Genomic DNA, 26,458 nt, shown 5'->3' on the forward strand with positions numbered 1-26,458 from the left:
ATACACAGAGATATGGCTTTAGGATACAAATTTATGCTACAGTTAAATTTCAATGAAATAAAAATGTATGTATCATACAGAAATTTGTATCATATGAAACAAATGCATCACTAATTGTTATGTATGCAATTGTGTTGTTTCTACAGTGAACAATGAGGCAAAACAAAATACAAAACCAGCAGTACAGTAAAAAGAAAATATTTGTTGCCAAGCTCAGCTTATGAAGATAAAATACGTACCTTTTCATGTTTCTTCAAAAAGTTAGTCTTTCTAATTTTCCCATGATGCTGTAAACAATAGACAAGAGCAAATATTAGATGTAAATTATTTTACGCTCCTTTTGTAACGAAGACAGAATCAAAATCATCAACAGAGAATTGTGCCTTATAGATGGTAGTACACTAGTCTGGGTCTGCTTCTCTAATATTCCTCCAGCATTTCTCTCTGATGTTACTAGTAATCCTTCTTGCTAGAAGCCCTAAAATTACACTTGCCTTACTTCACGCTTCATTGTGTCTCAAGTGGCATAAAGCCAAAAAAACACATTAATATTTTTTGGTGACAGGCATATTTTTTTTTCTGATCTAATCAGGGACTGATGAGAAGAGGCAGTAAAAATCTGTTCTTAATAAAACTTCATGCCAGCATCCTCCTCCTACTTCCAGTCATCTGAAACAGACAGGTGTTTCATTTCTTTCTCTTTCCAGAGAAGTTTAAACAGTGGCTACTTCATTTTTAAAATGTATCGATATATAAAACCCTGAATATTCACCTTTTATCTGCTCCATTTTAGAATTTGGATAGTGCACAAGTTGGTAGAATGACAACCAGGAATTAAATCAATACAATACAAAGACAGTTTGAGATGCAGGAGCTCAAGGACAAACAAAAAGGAGGAGGAGGTCAAAAAAAGAGGAACTTAATTTACAAAGTTGCAGCTTTAAAGCAGCCTTAAGAAAGGAAGGGCTGTCCAAAGAAAAGATTCAAGTGTCCTTAGATCTCAACTGAAAATGTGAGGGCAAGACAAGGATAAGATATTACAAATGAATGGGTAAAAAAAAAAAATTAAAAAGACAAAGAGAGACATGAACATGACGTGTAAATGATGTAAAATTAGTGGAGAGTTACAAGTATAATCTTTAAACATAGTTAAGTGCTATTTCTGAAAATATGACCTAATGAGTTTTTCCACAGGCTTGAGAAGTACACCTTCTTAATAAGTATACCTTATAAGCATGCTCAATGACTCATGGAAAAGATCTCTCAAATGAAGGAATTATTTTTTCATTATAATGTTTAAAATCTTGTACTTAGGATTTCTGGACCTCAATACTCAGTCATGTCAAGATGATCTCGGTAACTGTGGCTTTTCTTGACTGACTTCTGAAGAGCTTAATATTAGATAGGGCTTTAAGTTTCCTTTAAATAATTTGCCAGACTAAAAAAAATATAGTTAATTCAATTAATACATATCACAGTGTTGTGGTTTAAACCCCAGACAGCAACTAAGCACCACACAGCCACTCACTCACTCCTGCCTCACCAGTGGCATGGGGGAGAGAAGTGGAAGGGCGAAAGTACAAAAACTCATGGGCTGAGATAAGAACAGTTTACTAACCGAAATAAAATAGGAATAATAATAAAAATCGTAAAGAAAAGGAAAATAACAGAGAGAAATAAAACCCAAGAGAGACAGGTGATGCAAATGAAAACAATTGCTCACCACTAACCGACTGATGCCCAGCCAGTCTCCAAGCAGCAGCCCCCTGGCCAACCTCCTCCCTAGATTTATTGCTGAGCATCATGTCGCGTGGTGTGGAGTATCCCTTTGGTCACTGGGGTCAGCTGTCCCAGCTGTGTCCCCTCCCAGCTCCTTGTGCACCCCCAGCCCACTCACTGGTGGGTGGTGTGAGCAGCAGAAAAAGCTTTGACTCTGTGTGAGTGCTGCTCAGCTGTAACTAAAACATCCCTGTGTTATCAACACTTTTTCCAGCACAAATCCAAAACATAGCCCCATACTAGCTACTATACAGAAAATTAACCCTATCCCAGACAAAACCAACACACACACACATAATTAGAGGCAGCAAAATAATCCTTTTATCATGCCTTCAAAGACTGCCATGACAATAGAGACCTTTTGGAGAGAAAAAGTGATGAAGCCTGAGGTTACACAGCATGCTAGTAATGGATCACAACAAACTGCATTCAGGCATTTTAAAGGTTTTGCTGGGATCTCTATATGGTGTATTCAAGTTATATCAAAAATGTTTCAAAGCAAGTGAGCAGATGCCCTATTTCTATGCAAGCATAAAAAAAAAAAAAGAAATTCAGAGCTAATTTTCCATTAGTTTTTAATCCTGTTTTCTATTAAAATAGTAAAATGAAAACTTCATATAGATTGCTATTCTTTTTCAAAACCAACTTTGTATTTTTCACTTAATCTACTGCAGAGCTCCTGAATTTTCACATAACTAATAGCAGTGCTGCCAATTGTCACTTCATTGCTTTCTCAGGCTGTTAGCGTTCCAAGCTGCCACAAACTCTGACTTTAGCTGTAGTATAGCCCAGAACCCATAGCAGTAGTGCAGATTAGCAGACCAATGACCACCTTTTTGTTTTCATCCCTTTTGCTGTCTAGCAGTCTTTAGTCAAATCACTCCAGGTGATAATTTTCTCCAATCTACTCTGAATCTCATTACAAACCCGACAAAACCATATTCTATTTGCACAGTCCACATGACTCATAAGAACACTCAACTTGAATGCTCCCCCAAAAGCACTGGTTTTGTTGGGCTTTGAGATGCAGCTATTTCTGAAATTTGCCTAAGGGCTACCTGCTATCAGATGATACATGTAGCAAGAGCAGCAACTTCTCCTGCTTCACAAATTCTCAGGAAAAATACTTAATATCACTGATTAAAATACCTTCACAGTCTCTGCTTGGAAAACCTTAGAAGTTCATGTTTATTGTACTAAAGTTTAGTAGGATTCATATACAAGAGCGGAAAAAAACTTCAGACATACTAAAAAAGGAGAGAGGAAAAAAAAAATTAGAAGGTTGTTCAGTGAACACAAACAAGGAAGATGTGGCACTTTTTGATAACCTGCTTTACTGACTTGACTCTTGTAAGCTTTCTTGTTTCTTTGAGTTTCAAGACTGACCTGGAAAAACTTGGGCAAAACCACTTCTTCAGCAAACAAATCTCTTACAAAGAAATTGCTTTGGCCAAGTGAAAATAACAAAGGTTGATCATAAAGAAAACTTGTCAATCTGCACTTACTACAAGTAATCCTCCACTCTTCTCAGGAAAGGTCTAGAGAGAAGAGTGAAACACCTACAGCTTTCAATGTAAAATCATACCAGAAATATGAAACCATCATTTAAACTAAAAACATTTTACTATATCATCACTAGGAACTGCAGTAAATTCTCAAAACATGTATCTAAAATTTTTCAACAGGAAATAATAAAACAAGCATATTTTTACAGATTTGTCTTGTTCTCACTTTCTTCAGTTGTTCACACCTATCTATTGTGAACATAATGCATTTATACACACATGCATATGTTAACGCATACTGTAATAATGTAGAAAACCTTGAATTTGGTAAAATGCATCAAAAGCATAACTGCCCAATCACTTTTCTGATATCTGTCTTTCTGCCTACATTTTGTCAAATTCAGACCTCAAACAACACGAGGCAGGCTTGAGGAGCACGAAGGTACTGGGTAAGAAAGGGACAGACTACAAACTGTGCCACCACAGCACTTATTTGCAGCATGACCACAACATAGCCCAAATAAAAAAAAAAAATTAAAAAAATTAAAAAAAAAAAATTTGGTAGTCAGGATTAATACGTTCATCCTAAAACATGCATTATCACCATTTCAACACAACATGTGCCACCTAATGGAACCACATCTTCCGCAAAAGTAACTGTTTCTATATTTCTGTTTCAAAAGCTTAAAATTGTATAAAATTGTATAAATAAGTTAACAAAGCACTACGTCACTTTACCTTATTAAAGACTAACGTAGTTGTAGTTTGTATCCTACACCAGAAATCTAAGCATGGCATATACCAAAGGTTTTGCTGGTATCTCTATATGGTGTATTCAAGTTATATCAAAAAGTTATATCAGGCTGCCCAGGGAGGTTGTGGAGTCTCCTTCTCTGGAGACGTTCAAAACCCGCCTGGACGCCTTCCTGTGTAACCTCATCTGGGTGTTCCTGCTCCGGCAGGGGGATTGGACGAGATGATCTTTTGAGGTCCCTTCCAATCCCTAACATTCTGTGATTCTGTGATACTGCAGGTGCTCTACTAAAATGTTTACTAAATGCACCAGCTGACAAAAGCAAAGCACAACACTTGTGCTATAGCAGCATTACACATGTTTTGACATGAAGAGGAAGTTGGGTTTATTAGACATTAATAATAACTAAGTGATCATTACCAATCACAACACGTGATCTACAGAAAAACTTCTGATCAAATTAAATGAACCACACACAGAAAAAGAGCTCAAAATGAATGGTTGAAGAGTTTTACACTAGGAAATTAGGTATGCAGGAATCCAGTAAGTAACACTTAAGAAAAAAATCTCATTACCTTAAGAAAGAACCTCTTATCTGTCCTAACAGGATTGTAGGAGGCAAGGTAAGCAGCTATTAGAAGAAATTTGGAGTAATAAGGAAGTTCCACGTGTGTATGTGCAGAAAGTCCTATAAAATAAACAAACCATTTATGAGTCACTGAAACTCATGCTGCACATCCACAAACTTCAAATTAGACCTTTATGCTTTTCTCCTCTTTTCCTTCTCTCCTGCTCTACTCCTGTAACTGAGTGTGGCTACTGCTCAACCCCATTAGCACAGATATAAAATCAGTAAAGGGCCAAGGAATAGCATGAAGCTAAACAAAAACTGACATTATTAATTCTTCATGAACTCATCTCAGAAACTGTATTTGAAGCATCGAAGATTCATAAATCACTAGGTGTGATCTCCCTAAAAAAAAAAAAAAAAAAAAAAATCCAGGCTACTTTCATGTAAGACAATTTTTCTGGCAAATAGGACAGATGAAGAGATGTATTGAAATACAACAAAGCTTTTCTCCAAGACCCAACCTTCAGGCTGCTTCAGATTGTGCCGGACTGCTCAGCCAGGAACAGGGCTGGCATGGTGGAGCACTTCTGAGAAACAGTTCAGCATCTCACAATTTTTAGCCACTATTTTGTTTCCTGCAGAAAATGGTTTTGAAATTTTAAACTTGATCCAGTTGACCTAGCCTGCTACATGTATACTACATTAAGACTGAAATCTTACACATTAAAACACACAAAAATTACAGTCTAGTGAGTATTTTCCTTCCCTCTTCTGACTTTTACTTTATATTTTTCCCTTTACATTCCCCCACTCTTGTCACCATAGTTGCTTCTTCTACAGTTTATGCATATGAATAGGATGATCAAACCACCTTACTTCATCAGTTGTCTAACTATGGAGACCTCTAAAAGGTCTCTCTTGTGCCTTCTTTGCTTACAGGTTTTCAGTTAAAGAATTTCTTGTTATGCTTTAATCCACTGATATCAGCAAATAAAGATCAAGGAATTAAACCTGTTTAAAAAGTCAAGATTCAGAGCCTTCAGTGTGATGAGAAGCATCCTAGATGATAGGTAGTAATAATTTCCTCTCACATAGGCACAAACGGAGAGCAGTTTTAGATTATTTACAATCAAAAGACTATTTTGTATTGCAAGTTAATTACAAAATGCAACATCAAATAAACTCTTACATACAGATAATTTAGTTTAATACAGAAATACCTGTTTCTACTCCATTCTTCTGGTCTGCCAATACTGTACCATGCATTGAACTATTTACTTAATTATATCCACAGTAAAAGATATAATAATTGCAAAAAAGTCTCTTTTTACCTACTATCTGAATAAGAATTTTTTTCACCACAATGAATAATATGGAAAAGGTGTTCTCAAACTAAGAACTGGTCAAAACACCATGACCAGCTGACATCACCAGGAAAATGTTTTAGTATTCCTTGCTAAACTGTAAATGAAGGCTGACAGATTTGAGATTTGACTTTCAAATCTGTTTGAAGAATAAAAATCAACAAAGCTGTACTCCTCCAAGGAAAGAACAGAAAAAAATCTTGCAATGCTGACATTTCTTTGCCAAGAAATAAGGAGATAGGACACTTCGTTTTGTTTAGGAATGTGCAAATCCAGTATAATGTCCAGGTATTGTACTTCCTTCTACCCACTCAGACAATTCTGCCAGTTGGCACACTGAGGTTTGACCATCAGGAGTCAGTCCATTCCTCACCTATTCTTACATTAGAAATAATAGTTTAAAAAAATCTGCTTTTACCCACAAAGGACCTTAGGAAAGATTACTCCCAGGACATATGGTAAGGGAAAAATAGTAACAGTTCTTTGTAGAACACCTTCTCGAAAAACATGATTCCCCTGAACTGTGACTGGATACTAACAGGTAGCTTCCTCTATATAATTTCATTCACATGTTTTAAGATAACAATGACCAAGTCAAACTGAAAACTACACTCCTACAGAATCACCGTATCCAATACCTTTCAGCTGCCCAGGTTCTCCATCGTCATGCTGTAAGCGCTCCCACTGTGAGCTAAAAGACAGATAATGCAAATATATTAAGACAAAATATTTGTTAATCTTCTAGAGAAAACTACCTCCTTGGTATATGTATATTTTAATTTCATGATACTGGCTAGGATACAGGTAGTAAAAGAATAAGCAAAAATACCAAGTCATAATACATTGCACGTAAGTTTTAATGTACAGTTTCTGAAAAAACTGCAGAAAGTAATGTTATATTAAGGTATGAAAGTAAAAGTGAGGACAAGCTTATTGTAAAAGACCAATTTGTTCCATCCAACCATCACCAGTAAACAAAGATCAATAGCATTCTAAGTTTCAAGAACAATGCAGAATTGGATAAGAAGTAAAAACTCTGATAGCTTTGATTTTTTTTTATCTGCTTAATAACCGTTTATACTAGTGAGAACAATACAATAATTGCTTCCGAATGTAATTTTGAATTCTACGTAAAAAATAAAGCAATATTCATTCTTTACTGAAAAACTTTGAAGACATCGAGATGAAACATTTTGTCAGTGAAAAACAGCTGCAAGTACTTTGGTGTTTTCCTAAATAATAGAAATGACATAGATAAAAATGTCATAATTTTAGATTATAATTTTGTATACCACAACAGGATAAAAAACAGGCTTGTAATACCACCAGTGTTTTTTTCTTTTCTTTTCTTTTTTTTTTTTTTAAAAAAAACATGATCTTTATGAACAGGGTTTATCAGTCATAAAACTTACGAAAACAGTTTAATGAGAGCTGATGTAATACTCAAATTATAATGAATGACCAACCAAATCATCAATGAGTAAAGTTTTTATTTAAAGTCTATTTTACAGGTAGAAAACAAAAAGTTTCATTTTCATCTCAGTTCAGGAAGGACAACAGCCAACAGCAAAGTTCCATTGCTGTAACTTCCAACTTGAAGAAAAGCCCAGGGTAATTACAATTCTGTGGCCAGAAAAACTGGTATGGTCATTTTAATTCCTCAAACAATTACCAGTTACACAGAAGAAAATCCTAGAACTATTATGCAGATAGCTGAAACTTATATTAAAAAACCCAGTAAAGCTCAAATTTATAATCAAAGAAAACTCTAAAGAGGGAAAACTAGTTATTTGGAAACAATTCATAAGCTATTTTGTATCATAATCTTACATTGCACTCTAATTAGAGCAGACAATTACACAATTTAAAAAGTCAGGAAGATCCTAAGTAGACTGTGCAATGAAGATGAATATTGACTATAAACACATATTTGAGGCAAGTAGAATAAAGCCTCATTGTACAGTGAAGTCTAGTTCATATGGAATAAAATCAATTCTCTTTTTGAAGGAACTTTTCTAAAACATTTAGCAAAGACTTCTACTACACATGCAGGTTCAGTTACCAGAATTCTCTATGGCCTCAATGACATTCAAAGGAAAGAAATCATTATGTTCATATCAAGATAAAGAGATCAAATGCTACTGAATTATCTCTCTTTACATGGTGTAACATCAGAATCACTGACCTTGAGAAGACATTAAATCTGAGTCAACTGCTACCATTAAAAAATGAACAGCACAATATTTTTTTCTGGCAGCCTGACAAATTAAGAAATAAACAAAGAATCTAAAACCGTATCAAGAGAAACTCAGTCCATTAGCAGGACACCAGCTTTTAATGCTGTTAAAAATGGTAATTCCATATAAGGCAAATTTAGCCCTTCAACAAGAAAACAAGGCTTCAGAAAACACAATAAACACACAAACCCAGCTCTAGTAAATAAAGCTAAGGAATACACATTTTCAAAATCTATAACATCTCTCAAGAATTTTGAGGCTTGCATGAAACTTTGGTACAGCGAGGATCTGCAAGTCAACTTCACGAGTGTATTTTCAACTGTGTATAAACTGGTGGTGGATTCCCATGCTCGGCAGTTCCCCATGTGACAGAGAATGGATCTATCTGCGTGACCATCAGTGAAAAAGAAAACACAACCTGCTGCCACTGCTTTACTTATTAAACATTTTATATGCTACAAATACTGTTCTGTTTAAAAATTCTTCCTGAGATACCCTATTTCTTACATTATATGGCAAGAAGGAAATGCTCATTGAAGAGAAAAATATATATGTAGCAAAAAAGAAAACTAGCTGTGAAACATGATAGGGTAAACATTTAGAGAAGAAGTTTGTTAAAAACAGCAACATGAACAAAATAAACAAGCCCTCTTCCTGAAATTACCTGGATATTTCCCGAAGATACACAGTCTGCATTGCCTTCTTCAAATGAGGTTCAATATTTTTCCAGAGTTTGCGGGTGTCACGTTCATTTGCTGAGCCAAACCAGAATCAACTCTGTTAAACATTTAACTCACAGAACATTAAAACTCTGCCTTTGGCACCTGAACAGCCACAGGCATGACATAAGTCTAACACCCTGACTCTGAAACTCTGTGCTAGGATGACACCCCACCATCATCCATTTGCAAGCACACACACCATGCAAGGCTGTTTTTCTGTGGTTTATTCTGAGAGATTCTGGGACAGTTTAGCAGAACCTCTGCTCTAATTTTCTCCTCTTAGCCTTGAGAGAGAAATGACTTATCCCATTACTCTGCAGAAGTCCTGGTGGTGGAGTGAGTAGAAAGCTTTATAGGGGAGAAGCAAATTTTCATGGTATTTCCATAAAACATGACCAACAAATGTCATCTACTGCTTGTACTGCAAATGCTGCCTGCTGGGTGCAACGGGAACAAACAATGCTGTTGTGTCCAGAGAAATGGTCACAAGATAAAGGGGATCAAAGCCAAGTCTTCCACAAAACCCACATGAGGGCACCAGCACTCTCGTACATCAGCTCAAATCAAAGACAGAAGTTTACCAGCTTACCTTCTCCTCTGACCACTGGTTCACAGTATTTAGAAAAATTGAGCACTGCCTACAGAAAGTAAAAAGTACAACATATTAAAAAGGTACTATATATTTGATCAGCTACAGAATATAACATCAGTGTAATTCATTACTTTGCCAAACCAATGAATTATTTTTCAGTCAATAACTATGCCACTTGCTTCCAGACATTATACTGTAAAACAATACAACAATTCTGTAGATTAAAATACAAACAGAAGGAATCTATCACAGGTTACTTCGTTTTGAGCTCAGCAAAATCTGTTTACTGTACTCAGGGGTTGCATTAAAAAAATGACGTAGTAATTAAGCATTATAAATGCAATAAAAATGTTTTCATCAACTTCATCATTTTCAGATAAAACTTTCCATTCCAGTAACAGTTCAGCATGTTCAAAAGTAGGCCACACATACTTACACACACACAACACACACAAGCAGAAATTATTAACAAAAAAAAAAAAACAAAACCAAAAAAACCCAAACAAAAACAAAAAAACCCAAACAAAAAACCAACAAAAACCTGCTAACACGTTCAATATTCAAACTAACTCCTTTTGTCTAAGGTAAGATTGAAAGATTTTTTAACAGAGTTGTAATCTAGATTTTTTTCTAAAATGGTTAAATCAATATCACACAGAATTTTGTAAAATAACAGTACTCACATTTCATTCTCTTTGTCCTACTGCACCTTATTAAATCTCTGCACTAGCATACAGAACTCACGGAATCATAGAATGTCCTGAGTTGGAAGGGACCCACAAGGATCATCGAGTCCAACTCCTGTCCCTGCACAGGACAACCCCACAGTTCACACCATGTGTCTGAGGGCCTTGTCCAGTCTCTTCTTGAACACTGTCAGGCTTGGGGCCGTGACACCTCCCTGGGGAGCCTGTTCCAGTGTCCAGCACCCTCTGGGGGAAGAACCTTTTCCTAATGTCCAACCTAAACCTCCCCAGCACATCTTCCTGCCATTCCCTCGGGTTCTGTCACTGGTAACTAAAGAGAAGAGATCAGCACCTGCCCCTCCTCCTCCCCTTGTGAGGAAGCTGTAGACTGTGACGAGGTCTTTGCTCAGTCTCCTCTTCTCCAGGCTGAACAAACCAAGTGACTTTAGCCGCTCTTCATACGACTTCCTCTCCAAACTCTTCACCAACTTCATAGCCCTCTTCTGGACACTCTCCAGTAGCTTTATATCTTTTTTATCCTGTGGTGCCCAGAACTGCACACGGTGCTCCAGGTGAGGCCACACCAGTGCAGAGCAGAGCAGGACAATCACCTCCCTCACCTCGCTGGCAATGCTGTCCTTGATGCACCCAGGACATGGTTGGTCCTCTTGGCTGCCAGGGCCACTGTTGGCTCATGTTCAACTTGCCATTGACCAGAACCCCCAGACCCTTCTCCACAGAGCTGTTTTCCAGCATCTCAGCCCCAGTCTGTAAGTACAGCCAGGGTTGCTGTGTCCCAGGTGCAAAATCCAGCACCTGCCTTGTTGAACTTCACGTGATTGGTGACTACCCGGTTCTCCAGTTTGTCCAGATCCCTCTGCGGGGCCTCTCTGCCCTCAAGAGTGTCGACAGCTCTGCTCAATTTTGTGTCATCAGCAAACTTACTAAGCAATCCCTCAAGTCCGGAGTCTAAGTCATTTATAAGATGGATCCCTGCGGAACCCCACTAGTGACTGGTCACCAGCCCAACATAACCCCATTTACTAGAACCCTTTGAGCCTGGCCCATCAGCTGATTGCTCACTCACTGCACTGTGTGTTTATTCAGCTGTGTGCTGGACTTCTTGTCCAGGAGAATACCATGAGAGACAGGATCAAAGGCTTTACTGAAATCCAAAAAGATCACGTCGACAGGCTTCCCTTGGTCAGCTAGGTGGATAACCTTGTCATAGAACAAAATTAAGTTTGTTAAGCAAGATTTTTCCCATCATGAACCCGTGCTGGCTGAGACCAATGACTGTGTTGTCGTTCAGATGGTTTTCAATAACTCCCAGAACGATCTTTTCCATTATTTTGCCAGGAACAGAAATGCAATAATTTCCACATATAAATCTAATATCATTCCAGAATGTATTATTAATAATCATGCATAATAACATACACATTTAGAATCTACGTGAGACACTATGTAGTTGTCCATAAGCTACAGACAGTTGTATGTGTCTGTCATTACCTTCTACAGAAGGGACTTGTCAAGCACAAAAAGAATTCAGGGTCCAATTATGTAAATCTTTTCATAATGTGGGTATTTCCCACACACACAAACAGTGCATCTAAAGCTAATGAAATTATTCTGATAAGCAAAGCAACTTGGGTATGTGTCTAGAAAAAGTGTCACCCTAGTTTCTATTTGTGTCTCCATCTGATTTCAGCAATCTCATTTAAATATAAAATCTGTATAGTTAACAGATAAATTCAGCTGAAGTTTAGCTACATTTTCCTGATGGAAATGCAGGCAAGACATTCAGGTAATCTCACCAGCACTAATTTGTTCACTGGCCATAACCACTGATCATTTCAAACTTGTAAAATTTCCTTTTACACAGTATAGTTATTTAAATAATAGTCTAATGAGCTAATAATTGTTATTGCCATTCACCTTTTCTTATGCAAAGGTCACTGTCAAGTAATTTTTATTTTTCTTTTGTTCATTTCTTTGCTATTCCAAATATCTTCAATGTACTTTTCTTCTCTCAGGCATGACTATATTGCAGGAACTTTGACTTATCTACTTTATTCTTAATTTCAAAGAAAGACAATGAAAACATTTATGTCAATCTTCACTTCCCTAGGTCTTTAAATCAAATCAATATGTTTCTGTAAAACTGCACAACAGCTGCTTCTAGCAGCTTGGTTACCTTAAAATCCTCTGCAGGAGGTAAATCAAGTGAAAATTTTACATTCCTCAGTAATATAGGAAAGTGTTTCAAATTTTGAGTTAAATTTTCCATGAAGTTGAAATATAAAGAATGTTGGGTGGCAAGGTACGTTTAATAAACACAGGAAACAATAGAACTTGAGGTTGGACATGCTAAGTCCATGCAATTGAAGTTATTCATTCAAATGCTGAAAGCAATTGTGTGGCATTCCATTGAATAGTCCAGGTTAAAAAAAAAAAAAAAGCCACACAACAGAAGGCTGGTTGGGGATTACAGAAGCCCACATAAATAACAATGTAGCAAGAAGAGCAAAGTTACGTAAGCACATGTAAAAAGAACTTGAACAGAAAAGCAGCACAGGGAGGCCTGTCATTGCTTGAAAGAGTAAAATCATAACTATTACTTCCTCTAACTGAATTGCAAACAAAAAAGTAAAAATCATTAGCGAAGTCTGTAATGGAGTTGTCCCCCAAAAACTGCTGCAGTTGCAGCAATTGCCTCTACTATACTTGTCAGGAGGTATAAAAGGTTTCATCACATTTATCTCCTTATCCCAACAGGTGAAAATAGGCAGCCTGGTCTTCTCAGTCACTCTCCAGTATCAAGGAGCGGCTTGAGCTCAAAATCCCCTACAGAAGTTCTAGGCTGAGTGAACCACACACAGCCTGGCGTCTCATTAGTGCAGTATTTGTTGCCTCTGACCAGAAGACTACATAGCAATGGAAATCCTTTACATCCACCTAAACAATTGCAACATTTGTTATGGGATTTTAGGGAAACTGAATTTTGAGCTAACACATTCTTAGGATGGTAAATTCAGACTATACATAGGGAAGAAATTTTTTGTGATGAGGGTGGTGAAACATTAGCACAGGTTGCCCAGAGAGGTGGTGGATGCCCCATCCCTGGAGACATCCAAGGCCAGGCTGGACGGGGCTCTAAGCAGCCTGATCTGGTTGAAGATGTCCTTGCTCATTGCAGGGGGTTGGACTAGATCACTTTTCAAAGTCCCTTCCAGCCCGAACTATTCTATGATTTTGTCTTTGTCCATATTGACAAATCCAGACTTTCAAAACTCATTTGACAAAAAATACTTCAAAACAACAATGCTAAAGGAGTTCATCTCACCAGATGCTGAAGTTCTTTCAGGTCCCTGCAGACCATGTAGAAGACACCAAGCAAAATATTGATATATGCAGCATAGAAATCCGCAGAATATTCTGGAGGATGATTCTGAGACAAGATCTTCTGCAAGTGTCCTACTTAAACAAAAATAAGTTTTACTTATTTAAAGCTAACTTAATAAACTGAGCACATTTTACAAGTTAAGTGCAAAAACAATCTATAGTTATGATTAAAAAAAACCCCAAATCCACCAAAAACTACACTGATTAAAAGAATCAGCAAATATAATGGCACCAAAATGTTACTTTGAGATGTTTTGGAAAGTAGAAAAAGACAAGACTTTTAGAGGCTGTCTGAATATAGACTTTTACATTCCAGTAGCTATTACATATTCCAGATACTTCAGAAGGCATGATAAACATGGAAACATGGAAACATGGAAAAAAATACTAAGATTGTTTTTAACAAAGGATTATTCAACCCCTGAAAAATAGATTAAAGAATTGGTTTACCTATGCTGTAATCAGGAAAATACAAGGTCAGTGGCTCAAAACATCCCGTGTTTGGACGGAACAGTTCCCACACTATTTCACTGAGCAGGACAACTGTCACATTTCTGTCAGTCTACACAGGAAAGATGGGGGGGAGGGGGGGGAGAAGAGAAAGGGCAGACAAAGAAAAGAATAAAAACTGCATGTTACAGTATCAATGACAAAAATTATGATTGTGACTTTTCTGTTCCACAAAAATCATCAAATTTAGAGTTTAATACAAATTGCTAGCATAGTTATAAACCTTCAGCTGCCCTAATCAAGAAGCTCATACATTTGCAGATTTCCTTAATTATATGAGATTTCTCTGTATCCCTTGCCATCTCACTGACATGCTTTGTGGGGTAGACAGAGCTCTGGTACTCGACAATACTAAGTAGATTACACACCTTACTCCCAAAATTAAGACAGCATTTTACTCTGCTAATCAAACCCAGGCTTTCAGAACAGACAGCAAGAGCTAAAAAGCAAAAGAAAGCTCTGTGCTTTCTGAAACCAAGCTATCTAGTACTTTATTTTAAAGGTAAGCTGGTCTCTAAAAACCAAAAAACCCACCCCAAAACAAAAACACAGTATTAACTGTGTACTCTGCCAACTGTTTTACTAGTTACCAACAATGACTGTGTGTAGTAACATACTTTTTTTAAACTAAGTTCTTATGGATAATACACCTGCCTTGAGTGTGATGTTTTGTTCAATCACAAAACACTTCATATTAAAAAAAAATATTCCTTATTTTGATCACACTTCAATGTATCGGCTTTTTAATATGATGCTAACTATCTGTGAAGATAACATGCCATTTTTCCTTTTTGCAATATTTTTGCAACCATACAAAAAATTCTGCATAAAGAAAGATGCTTTTAAATATGGTTCTTCAAGAAAGACATTTCAAAACTATCGAGGCACCTCAGGAAAATAAAAGGAAGTAACTTGATTGAATTGACAGTGTTTAATATGAGCTATGAATGACCTGACAGAATAGTTTAAATGCTATTCCCCTTCCCTGAAAGTCAGGGAGAATCTGCCTTTATTTACTCTTCCCACTTCTTGCCAAAGTGACACTCCCCTATATTCTTTACTGTTTATTCTTTCTCTATTTTTATGGAATCTTTTTTTTTCTTTTAATGAGAGCGCATCTTCCTGTACATTTCTTTCAGTTGTGTTCCCCTCCCAGATTTCCTAGTATTTTAGCTGAGAAAAGTACTAAGGTATTTTCATTTCAGTTTCTGAGACACCTTCCAATATGAAAAAATTAAGTACTTCCCATCATAATTCTCACGGAAATCAAGCATCCTATCACCAGTGATCCTCCAGTCCCACAAAATCTTTCACCACTAATGAAGTTTCTCATCTCCTTTCCCTCCAGGAAAGCAAGAGATTCAGTAGATTTGTGCCTACAACATTACATTCCTCTGCAACATCAGCTGCACAACAGTTTTACAAAGCCTCAGTCCAGAATCCAGAATTGAAACAAACAGAATCTCAGCATTCAGGAAAGCCAACAAACTTATTTGGAGGTTACTTTTGAATTTGAAGGTCTTAGCCTATGTTTTTTTGGTCTCTGAACAGCAATCACAGACCTATGTTTTTCTCCTTTCTCCCTGTCAGGTTGTTTCTGCTTCGGGGCAGCAAAATCCAGAACATGGGCAGAACAGACAAAACGTGCCAGAAAATGCACCAGCTGCCAGGATTAAGAAGACAGCTGTGAATCAGTCTTCACCCAGTAAATAGAGAAATCAGCATCATCAGAAGATTAAGAGTACCACACAAAAGTCTTGAGATGACAAGTATAATTTCAGCTATTTAGATGTTCAGACATTTCAAAGTACCGCAATCTAGTTTTGTCTTCAGTTTCTTTTCAGAGAACGCGCCATAGGCATAGGCTTTGATAATTCAGAAGTGAGTGAGGGAAAGATACAGTGGTTTACTCCAGTCAGAAACACACTGTGGCACAATTCCAGTAGAAGTGTAAAAACTCTCTGCCATCATAAAGCACCTTCACAGCTGCTGAGCTGTGCAGCTCCAGCCACAGTTAAATAGCTGGTGATCTACTGACCATCCTCAAACCGGCCACCATGCAACGGTGTGAAATTTCACATAGATGAAACCCAAGGAAGACAAACATTTCCCAAGTTGTACATTCACGCTTCCGATGCTGAATTCACTTCAAGTGGTTGAGCTCTCTGAATCATTACCTGACGCAGAAGCAAACTCTGGATTCCCACACAAACATCTGACAAACTCCAAAAGGGGTTTTATTTACTTATCTGTAGCAAGGCAATAGGAGCTGTGTTGAAGCTTCTCCTTATAAATTATAGTCTGCCTGAGATCTTTTGTCTGTGATTATAACAAAACTTTAAATGAAGAGCAGAAAAATTTAACATTCTTCTTAAAATCAAAAATATTCTAGAAAAGATAGCTATGTATCTGCCACCAGCCTCAAAAGAATCTATGACAGATTAGATATCGTAAAACTATTAAACAGAATTAAAACAGAATTAAACAGAATTTTAAAATAACAGTGTAAGAAATACCTGCCAATGTTTAAATTCTGGTTTGATTTCTAGTTTTGGCCACTGACAGTTAATTATTTGGGGGAGGGGGTGGACGGAAGGGAGGAATGGGAGATTAGTTCTGCAAGAATCTAAGAATCACTCATCTTGATCTGTGAGCCGAGATGTAGAGATACCATTTTCACTTACTTTCACTATGCAGGAAACATATGTTAATTTTTTTTCCAGACACTTACCAACTCTTGAAGCCTAAGAAATGCTGGCAGGATGTTCGCTTCCATTTCCCTCAGCTGCTCTGCTCTATCCAGTACCTTTTAACAAAACAATGATCTTATCATACCAACAATGTCACCTTCCATTCTAACATGCACTTAAAATTAATTCTTAGCTGCTGGAAACTCATTTAATCAATGGCTCTTAGACAGAAGAAACCACTTAAGTATCAAGACCCCTTAAACAAGCAAGATGGGAGGGATTATTGCTTCAGGTGTGCTTCCAGGGAGTCCAAGAAGCTCCACCATCTAAAAACAGATATCATCGCCAGACAAGCAACATTCTCATGCCTTATAGCAGTAAGAATTAAAATATAAGTATACCAGCCAAGAATATCACTGACAAAGCCATGATATCATTAACAACCACTGAAACCTCAAATTTTGTCCACAATTCTTATATGAAGAAATCACGCATAGTGCTACAGCACTATATCAATATGCTTACTTTAGGAGAGCTAACTTTTCCCGCTATTAGATTATTTTTCAGAAATAAGAGCTGATATTTTCAAAAAGTTAGCTGTCATCTGGAATTCACACAACTGAATTTTGAGAGAAATTTTTCTTGCCATAGCTTGCAGCCTACAAATTTACAAGATTTATTGTATTGTATGCAAACCTGGCATAGTACTAATAAATATGTAGCAAATGTACAGCTTAAATAGGAAACACTTTATCTAAACAACTAACACATTTTGGAGCCTAGAGGAAAAAAAAAAAAAAAACAACTGAGCATAAAAACATGCATGGCTATCTTTGGGAAAAAAAAAAATCTGTATTCCCAGTACACTTAAAATATTGATAGGAATGAAAAAAGAGAAGAGAAATACATTTCTTTTTTGTTTATTTACTACCCACAATATAAATCAAAATTCTGAAGTTCATTACTTCTTTTGAATTACTGCTGTAGAAACTATAGTTCCCGAGAAAATAGTATTTTTCTATCCTTTTATACTTCCTCCCCGCACAAAAACATTAAGACATCATTCCTGTTGCCCACAGCAAGAAAAAGAATGTCATGTGGACAACCAAGAAACATTTTATGAAAATGGTATTTCAAAATCACACCATATAGGAAAAAAAAAAAAAGAAAGAGCAGCATCTCTGCGATAATAGCCCACACTTCTTGGGAATTTATTTAAAACTGCAATATAACATGATTTTATATTGACATCTGCATTTGGTTCATATAATAAATGACTTCAGGGATGACAATTGCTTTACATTACTGACCAAACAGAGGCTACATATTTTTACTAATAAAGTACTGCTTATTGGACCCAGTGACATTCAGCTACCAAACACAAAGCTTTAAGGTCTTCACCTAAGTAGAACTCACTTTTAGCTAAGTAAGAAACAAACTATAGTTTCTACTTACAGTAGAGAAAATATACTTTGACCCTGGCTTGTGGAATATGTCAAGTGGTTCAAAGAAACATCCTACCCACAGGCCTACAAATCCACACCTTATTCTAATTTTGAATATAGATCTGCTACCATTCCACTTTTTTTAAAAAACTATACATTTTAGAGCCGTCTGCTGACTTACATTAAAAACAGCAGCTTGTAACTTCTGTGAAAAACTAAATATTGTAAATGTATGTACAACTACAAGTTATATCAGTTCCAATTTTTTGGGTAGTTAGAATGAATATGTTCATTTTTCACAAGAAATCACAAGAATTCAGCACCGATGCTTGGGTTAGGAGGATCATTCAGAATCCTTTCCTTGAAAGTAAACATTTATCTTAATTTGCTATGAGTTAATTGGGCTGAAATATTACATTATTTACTACTGAAAACAAATAAAATAAATTAGTATTGACAGTTCATGTTACCAGCATGCTGGTCTTCCATCAGTCTCAATTTGAACCACGCTACAATAAATCCAGATGACACAGGTTAATATACACGAATTGATTTCCTCCATTCTTGTCTGTTCCCATGCAGAACAGAACTGCAATACTAATTTAATACTTAATTTTTCTGATTCAGTAACTATTTATGTGATACAACTGAACTTTTCTAGGTATTTAAAGGTTTGCTTTCTATTACCATTGTTCAAGAACTTTCTAATTTTCTGATGATACTCATTTTCGTATAACACATGAAGCATTTTTTACTGATTTAGAACAGTTTTTTAATTCAAATATTACTCTGAAAGTAAAATTTTACTATATAAAGTATTTTGTGAAATTCCCTAGAGGTTATTTTAGTGCTAAATTTTGTTCTTATGGTATTGTTGAAGGATGCCAATACCAGATTCTGAATTAGGTCCACAGGGAAATTTTGGGAAAACCGATGTATGAGCACATATTTCACATATAAATTATTGATAACAACTACTCGCGCCCTCTTACCGAAGCAAAACTGGAACACTAACATTAAATTACTTACAATGTATAATGTTTGATCTTGAAGCTTTCGACTCACAACAGCTTGTTTAAACAGACGTACAAAGTCGTTGAAATTATCACATGGCACATGAGAAGTCTGTTCTGTCTCAGAAGAACAGCTTTGCAACTGGATGAGAATTTCTTCTAAAAGAAGTCGTGAAGTAAAGTATTCCACACAGTTCACAAACACATGAGGAAGCTGAAGAGGATAAAAAAAGATACAACTCTACTTGGCTTTTTCAGTGTAAATACTCCAAAACCCTTTTTCTCTTCAGATGAGACAATGAAAGAAACCCCACTCTGCCAACAGAATACAGAGTATAAACCAAAAAAACCTTGCCAAAAAACAATTACTTATGTACCTAGTCAAAATATGATATACCACAAAGTGAAGGGAGATCTGATGAATTCTCATACAAAACATACAGTGTATCTTCTAATTATGTTTTAAAAGTGTGAGCAACACACAAAAAGAAAGTTAAATAGCATTTAGATCAAAGAAAAGCCAGACAATTGTAACACATTAGAGTATCATCAAATAGTCCATTACCAATTACGGTGTCTGGATAACATGAACTTCTCAAACTTATATTACAAAGAAAGTAATCTAGGAGCACACTGCCTGAAATTACTCTGAATGATTTTGGCATTCCCTGCATACAAATGAGAAAGTATAATCTTCTATATCAGACACATGTAATCAGCCTGCCTGTGCAGAACATTTTCAGAAAAGCAGATCTTTTCAGAGTAAAGAGAATGTGAAAAAAAAAGAGTATAAGATACATTTTACGGCAATCCATAAAATGTACTTTTAAGTACCAATTTAGTAACGTTGAAAAGTTAAGGTCATTTGTCTATTAATAACTGACACTATAAACTACAAAATAGCACCAGTATGCAAAAAATACATATGGCAAAAAAAGTAATTTTCTAGCAACCCTATTTTTAAGAAATAGATTACTTGTGTAGCTCCATACTCTCTGCTAAGGCATATGCTCTTTTTTACACTGAACATTAAAACCTCTGGAAAACATTAGTCATTGGAATACATATGCATTACTTGCAAAATTAAACTTCTGATACAGAAATGTATGTGTGTATAACAAAAAAAAAAATCTAAGTACTTCATTCTAGCCTTCCTACTTAAAATACAATGTATGGCATATGATTCAGCAGATGTGGGAAAGTGGGAGTGTATGCTGGCAATTCACTCAAACAGTGCGTAATAAGAAGTTTTCTTATGATTTGGAACACTATTAAAAGAAAGGGGCTACATCTCCAAAAGCACCTATTCAAAGTGCTGCACCTCCATAGCAGAAGGAAAGCTGGGTGCCTCAGATGTGATTCACAGCACCACATTATGTAGGAAACACCTGTATTTGGCAAAAGGAAGTTCTGTAGAAAGAGTTGCTGCTTAAATCCTGCTCCTTCCCAGGGTCTGGCCACATCTTTGGATATGTCACAAGTGGGTAGCACAGTGCTAGGAGCATCGCACAAAAGGCTGCTGAGTGAAACATGATCATGACCACTGTCTTCCATCTTTCTCCCTCTGTAGAATTTTTAATGAAAGGGACAAGATCGCTGCGTTTTGCATAAAACCCAGTCCTGCAGATATGTGAAAATCACACACTCTGGACATGCCTAAAGTATCAGGGCTGTGAGAACAAAGTGGAAATGTATGGTTTAAGTGTGAAGTAGGCACCTGTCACTGGATTTAAATCCCCGAAGTATGTGACTGACAAAAACACAGGCATCAACAGGTTTACATGGAAATTTCTGTGATGACACCCTTCAACTTATCAGGACTTTAAAACCTGTTTTAGGAAAAATTACAACAAGGAGTAAAACTAGCATGAATATACACATTTGCTAACAGAAAAAGAAGGGCCACAAAAGTGGCAAAACCCTATTACTTAACAACTCTTTTCGTAAGAAACATACATTCAGCCACAATGACCCCCTACTTCTATGTAGTTCAATTCTCACATGATGTTTAAAGAGTAGATTTCTCTGCCTGTGGTCCTTGCAATTGAAATAAATCCATTCCTGACAAAGTTCCTACTTCAGGTTAGTAACATATAGCAACTCCAGTATTAATCATCAAGGATATAGGTCATCTCCCAGTGGACAGTATTAAAGTAGTTTTTTTCCATAACAGTTGAGGGGAAGAGAGTTTGCCGTCCCAGCTCCCTAGGAACGTAAGGTTCCAAACTCAAAACTGTACAATGAATTCTCAGTAGTTTCCACTTCACATATTCCAACATCCATCTTATCAGTCCTCCTGGACCTACTTGTGTCTTACTTCTACATTATTTTCTAAGAGCAGGAATACACAAGAAGTTTATGTTAGATGGCAAAGCTGAAAAAGAACATATGGTCCTAGCACCCTGTTTCCTGGGGTTTTTAACTTATGATGCCTATCAAGCTGTGTTTGGAGGATCTCAAATAAATTGAAGTACACTAAATCTATATTTTCAAACAGGTTCTGAAAACATAATACTAAAAATGGCTATCAATACACTTTTTTCCCATTTAAAGCTGATTCATTAAGCAAAAGAATAACTGTTTATTGTTCAGGAATTGAATGAGTTGTTCCTATGCTACATTGCTCCGACATTTTGAAACGCCTGCATTGTTTCCTTTTCAAAGTGAAAGACAGATTTTCCTGCTTCTACAAGATGGTTGATTGGAACTAACCAAATATACAGTAATTAATAAATCTCAAGTCTGAAAAAAAAAAATATTGGTATGACGACAAATAGCAGTTGCCTGGTATTCAGCTAGTGATTTTCACCATTTTGGACTTTCTTTTTTTTTCAGCAAGCACATATAGCTTGTATGTTGGCTTTAAATGCTTTTAACAACTCTACTAAGTTTAAGCTGACATTAAATAGACCATACACATCCAATTGAATAGAACTAAAATGAGTTTGTTAACACAAAACAAATAAAACAAAATTCCACTACCGCAAACTCTTCTCACTGTTCTTCATTTACTCTCTCATTCTTTTCATGTACAGATGGAATTAGTTCAAAGGAGAACTACAAGAAGACTAAAAAAAGATACAGTATAATTGACTCTCAAATTGAATGGGAATCATCATAAGAGCACTTCCTTGTCCCTGCAGCTATTTCAGGTTAAGTCCCTTTTAGAGAGACGAAGAAAATTTGGCTCCTTTTTTTTCAACTTTCTTAGAAAAGTTATTATGATTTATATTATACCTCAGTATGCATGTCTTCACTAAGTGCACTAGTGAGAAGACCAATGTGTTCACCACGCAGTAAGTAGAGCAAAAGAATCATGAAGGCAGAAATGGCTGGGTAAACAACCATTTTGAGAAAGTAGAAGCTAGTTTCAGGGACTATCTGTTACAAATAAATTCTAAGTTCAATATCCATTCTGAATATTCTTACCTGTAAGGTGTTTAGAAGAGTCTGCATCACATAGGTCTTTCCACTAGATGTATGACCGTAGATAAAGATGGACGGAAAACTAAACTGCTGACGCTAGGGAAAAAAAAAAATGTTGCTGTTTCAGTTCTTCTTCCTTTTCATTCAACAGATAATAGATTTATCAATGAAGTTTTCCTCCAAAAGAAAAGTTATCTTTGAAGTTGAGTCATTAAATATAAAATATGCTGATTATCATGGAATCAGCGTGATCAAGTTTTATGTTTCATCTTCACTTAAACACTGGGAGGATAAGTTCCAAGAATCAAGTATCACATAAAGCCACCATAAAGTGAAACTGCTATAACATGAGGATACATTTTTCTTGGGAAAAACAAAACAAACAAACTAACAAAAACAAAGAAACAAAAAATGACTACAACCCAAGAGGGAAAAGGGTGGGCTCTTAATTCAAATTAATTAATTAAGTGAAACAAAATCTTGGCAAGCATAAATTGCAAGCTTTACATTGTCCTAACTTCTACAAACACTACAAACTGCTTTTCTTTCCATAAGCAAATAGAAAATAATTAAATGCTTTGGTGGAGGAGCTCGCTCTTCTCTCACAAGGCAATATTTGATATAATACCTCTATTTATTTAATGGTACTGATGCTGTAGATTTCATGTTTTTTTAAGATGCAAGGAAAATAATTAACTTACTTTTTTACTTTATTCTAAACAGGTATTTACTTTTGTGGTTTTCTCATTTCTAAGAATCTTGTACACTGGCTTAAAAAAAGGAATACAAAAATAGATTTGACAAATGTTTTTTCGAAAAAAATGATGTTCAATGAATCCAAGATGAAAGCACTCTTGTGCATGATATGTCAATACCCCAACCTGCATATTTAACAATAATTTAAGTATCTAATAAAAATCTATTTATTTGAGAAGACTTGTTGCCACTTTGCTTGTAATAAACATATAAAACTTAAATGCTGTAATTTGATGTAATTATTATTATCTATAATTAATGGCAGAACTAGAAACAGACACTAATTTCCATTTTGTTAAATGCAGGTAAACGGATATATGAACTGCTTTTAAGTTTGCTGATAAAAATTTCCATTGCTTTTTACCACAGCTTTGCCAAGTAGTAACAGATTCAACTAACAAGCCAGTGATTTCCAAATGTTATGGGCAGCAACAGAACTACTAAGAATCAGACCAATTTCACATACTTAGAATTCAGGCATGCAGATATTACATTAACAAGTCAATACAGAATTTCTACACTGCCACTGACAAAAAAAATACCCTGGAACTTTAGACCAGGGAAGAAGACAGTCTTACTTCCTGGTACTAACTGGCAAAAATGGAAGAGAGTCATGGAGAAATCAGGTTTCAGAGACAGAAAGTAACAAATAGCTGTAAGCTTGTTTGGGTCCGTCCAGCTACAAAACAGCTTTCAACTTTCAAACTTATTAGAATCTATCTGCGAAACACTAAAGATGGGTAACTAAAAAAAATGACATCATAAAAATGCCCTTAAATTTCTACTCTTCCCTCTGAGACAGCAGAACGTCTTCATTCTATTCAAACATAAAATAAAAAAAGCACTACCTCTCCAAATATTGACAGCAACATGGACACTTGGGATTCTCGACAAGGCATCAAACTTTCCAAGTGAAGCAGAGTATCTGCTGGGTACGCTGGATGTTCAAGATTAGGCATTTTGACGTTCCTGTAGTTAGTTACCTAAACACACATGTCCCATTTGAAGTACAGAGACAAGAAGTAAAGTGATCTGGAAAATAAAATGTTTTAATTATAATTCACTATTGCATATATAAAGAAGGAAAATGAACAGGAATTGACATGAAATCTAAACAGACATTCTGTCTCAGGATAATGGTATAACTATGGTAGACTTACAAGGCATCATCAAGATCAAACTTTACTATGTAAGACATTATAAAGGCAATTTCACAACAGACAGAATCAAAAAATCAAATAAAAAGGGAAAGGCATACAGGGTATGAATAAATCAACATAGCAAAGAATTGTAATAGTTTAACTAACTGGAGAAATACATATTTAGTTCTGGTTTTACATACATTTAAAAGTAGCAAAGGATTAAAAATAGGAAAGTATGTTAGTCATAGACCATCACCTCCCTGGACAACAAATAAACTAGGATTTACAAGTAACACAGAAAAGGCACAGCATAAGGAAGGATGAGGATGATGAAATAATAGCTCTTCACATGTTAACAGGAATGCTTACCCCAGCTTAAAAACAGCAGAGGCATATGAAGAAAATCTAGCTGGTGGTAAAGACTGGAAATACCCCCTAAAAACAGTAGGAGCCTAAACCAGCTAGATAAAGCTGTAACATTAATTACAGTCTGCCTTTTAGACAAAGGAAGTCAAGGAAGACTGAGGGTCTCGATTAAGGTTGCTCTCCAAAAATGAGCTAGGTATAAATAACAAGGATGAAAAGAAAAAAAAAATTAAACAGTAGCCTCTAAAACAGAGAACAAACGAGGAGAAAAAGAGTTTTAGAAAAGGATGAAAAGTTTGTGTGGATTTAAGAAAAGGACAGCTCTTTTGTTGTACTGACTACACGAGAACAGAGCTTGACTAAGTGTCCTGAATGTATCTAAAGGCATAAAGTACTTCAGCTTCTCCACCCTTCTGCCCAACTGCACTCCAGAAAAGCAGGAATCACCTGTGGGTCACATCGATCCTGCCAGCCCTATTTGCTTCTCAAACACCTTAGCACATGCCAACTTATAGTAAACACATTTAAGCCACTGGATGAAAACCTACATCTCTACTGACTATGTTGGTGTCTTTAATCTTCAACAGGATCCCATCCTAGAGTTCACACGAGAAAGGCTGTTTAAAGAACAAGTTCATGAAACATTCAATTTAGACTAAATGGCAATGCTGACACAAAGACTCGCATCAGCCAGAGCCTGAACTCAGGGTGCTCCTGGCCAGTGAAGCTCAGACGGAGGTTGTACAAGTGACTCCAGCCAGATTAGGAGGGGCAATAAGCACTTACTTTCCAGCTGAGTCCAGGTAAGGATACCAAAAGCACGAGTTCGATTTCATGGCTGGATTTGATGATTTAGGACTCGTCTCAGTTTACCGGTCTTGTCATGTCTTTCTACGCTTTGTCACAAAAGCTGACAGAACTGAAAAGACTCACACCGCTCTGCTCCCCCGCAGGCCGCACGAGCACTCTCTCCCAAAGGACACGGCCGGGCCCCGGCGGAGGGGAAGGCCCACCCCGCCAGACGGCTCCTTCACCCGCCCCGGCGAGGCCCCGGCGCCTCACTCCCGCGCGGCCCCGCACCGACCCGCAACCGGAACGCAGCAGGAGCAGGTCAGCCCCTTCACCTCACTCCCCGCCTCCTCCAAGTGCCGGAAACTGGCCGCCTCCTCCCCGGTCGGAGCGGAGCCGAGCCAGCCCGCCCGCCCCGCTCCGCCCGGCCCGGCCGCTCACCCGGTGCCCCACGCCCGCTCCGTCCGCCCGCCGGCTCCCGCCACCGCCTCCGGCGCATGCGCACACCGCCAGCCGGCCCCGCCGGCCCCGGCAGTGCGCAGGTGCGGAGCCCGCACGCACGCACGCGCCGTAGCGACGTGAAGCTCGCGGCTCCCGGCCCGTGCCCGGCGGGACCGCGAGGGGCGGAGCGGCTGTGAGGGGAGGGCGCTGGGCGGTGTCAGCGCACAGGGACAGCCGTGGGCGGCACACGGCCCTGGACGCGGCT

General features: G+C 37.1%; 1 protein-coding gene across 3 annotated transcripts in view; it reads right to left on the reverse strand.

Moving 5' to 3' along the window:
* ORC5 (origin recognition complex subunit 5) overlaps positions 1 to 26,251 on the reverse strand; it is a 77,050-nt gene extending 50,799 nt beyond the window's left edge. For 2 of the 3 annotated variants that reach the window (XM_065640923.1, XM_065640915.1), the window contains exons 1-12: positions 25,750 to 25,849; positions 24,304 to 24,487; positions 22,703 to 22,795; positions 19,290 to 19,487; positions 16,857 to 16,931; positions 14,066 to 14,177; positions 13,557 to 13,687; positions 9,522 to 9,570; positions 8,875 to 8,965; positions 6,612 to 6,664; positions 4,614 to 4,726; positions 240 to 287 (exon numbers count right to left, since the gene is read on the reverse strand). In XM_065640923.1, coding sequence (XP_065496995.1) covers positions 240 to 287; positions 4,614 to 4,726; positions 6,612 to 6,664; positions 8,875 to 8,965; positions 9,522 to 9,570; positions 13,557 to 13,687; positions 14,066 to 14,177; positions 16,857 to 16,931; positions 19,290 to 19,487; positions 22,703 to 22,795; positions 24,304 to 24,414 — 1,074 coding nt within the window. In that variant the 5' untranslated portion in view covers positions 24,415 to 24,487; positions 25,750 to 25,849. Of the gene's footprint in view, positions 1 to 239; positions 288 to 4,613; positions 4,727 to 6,611; positions 6,665 to 8,874; positions 8,966 to 9,521; positions 9,571 to 13,556; positions 13,688 to 14,065; positions 14,178 to 16,856; positions 16,932 to 19,289; positions 19,488 to 22,702; positions 22,796 to 24,303; positions 24,488 to 25,708; positions 25,715 to 25,749; positions 25,850 to 26,200 lie in introns of those variants that run through there. The other variant, XM_065640933.1, reaches the window with a different exon arrangement.
* Between the last annotated feature and the right edge of the window lie 207 nt (positions 26,252 to 26,458).

This window comes from Caloenas nicobarica, chromosome 1 (assembly GCF_036013445.1).
Source record: "Caloenas nicobarica isolate bCalNic1 chromosome 1, bCalNic1.hap1, whole genome shotgun sequence".
Classification (NCBI taxonomy): domain Eukaryota; kingdom Metazoa; phylum Chordata; class Aves; order Columbiformes; family Columbidae; genus Caloenas; species Caloenas nicobarica.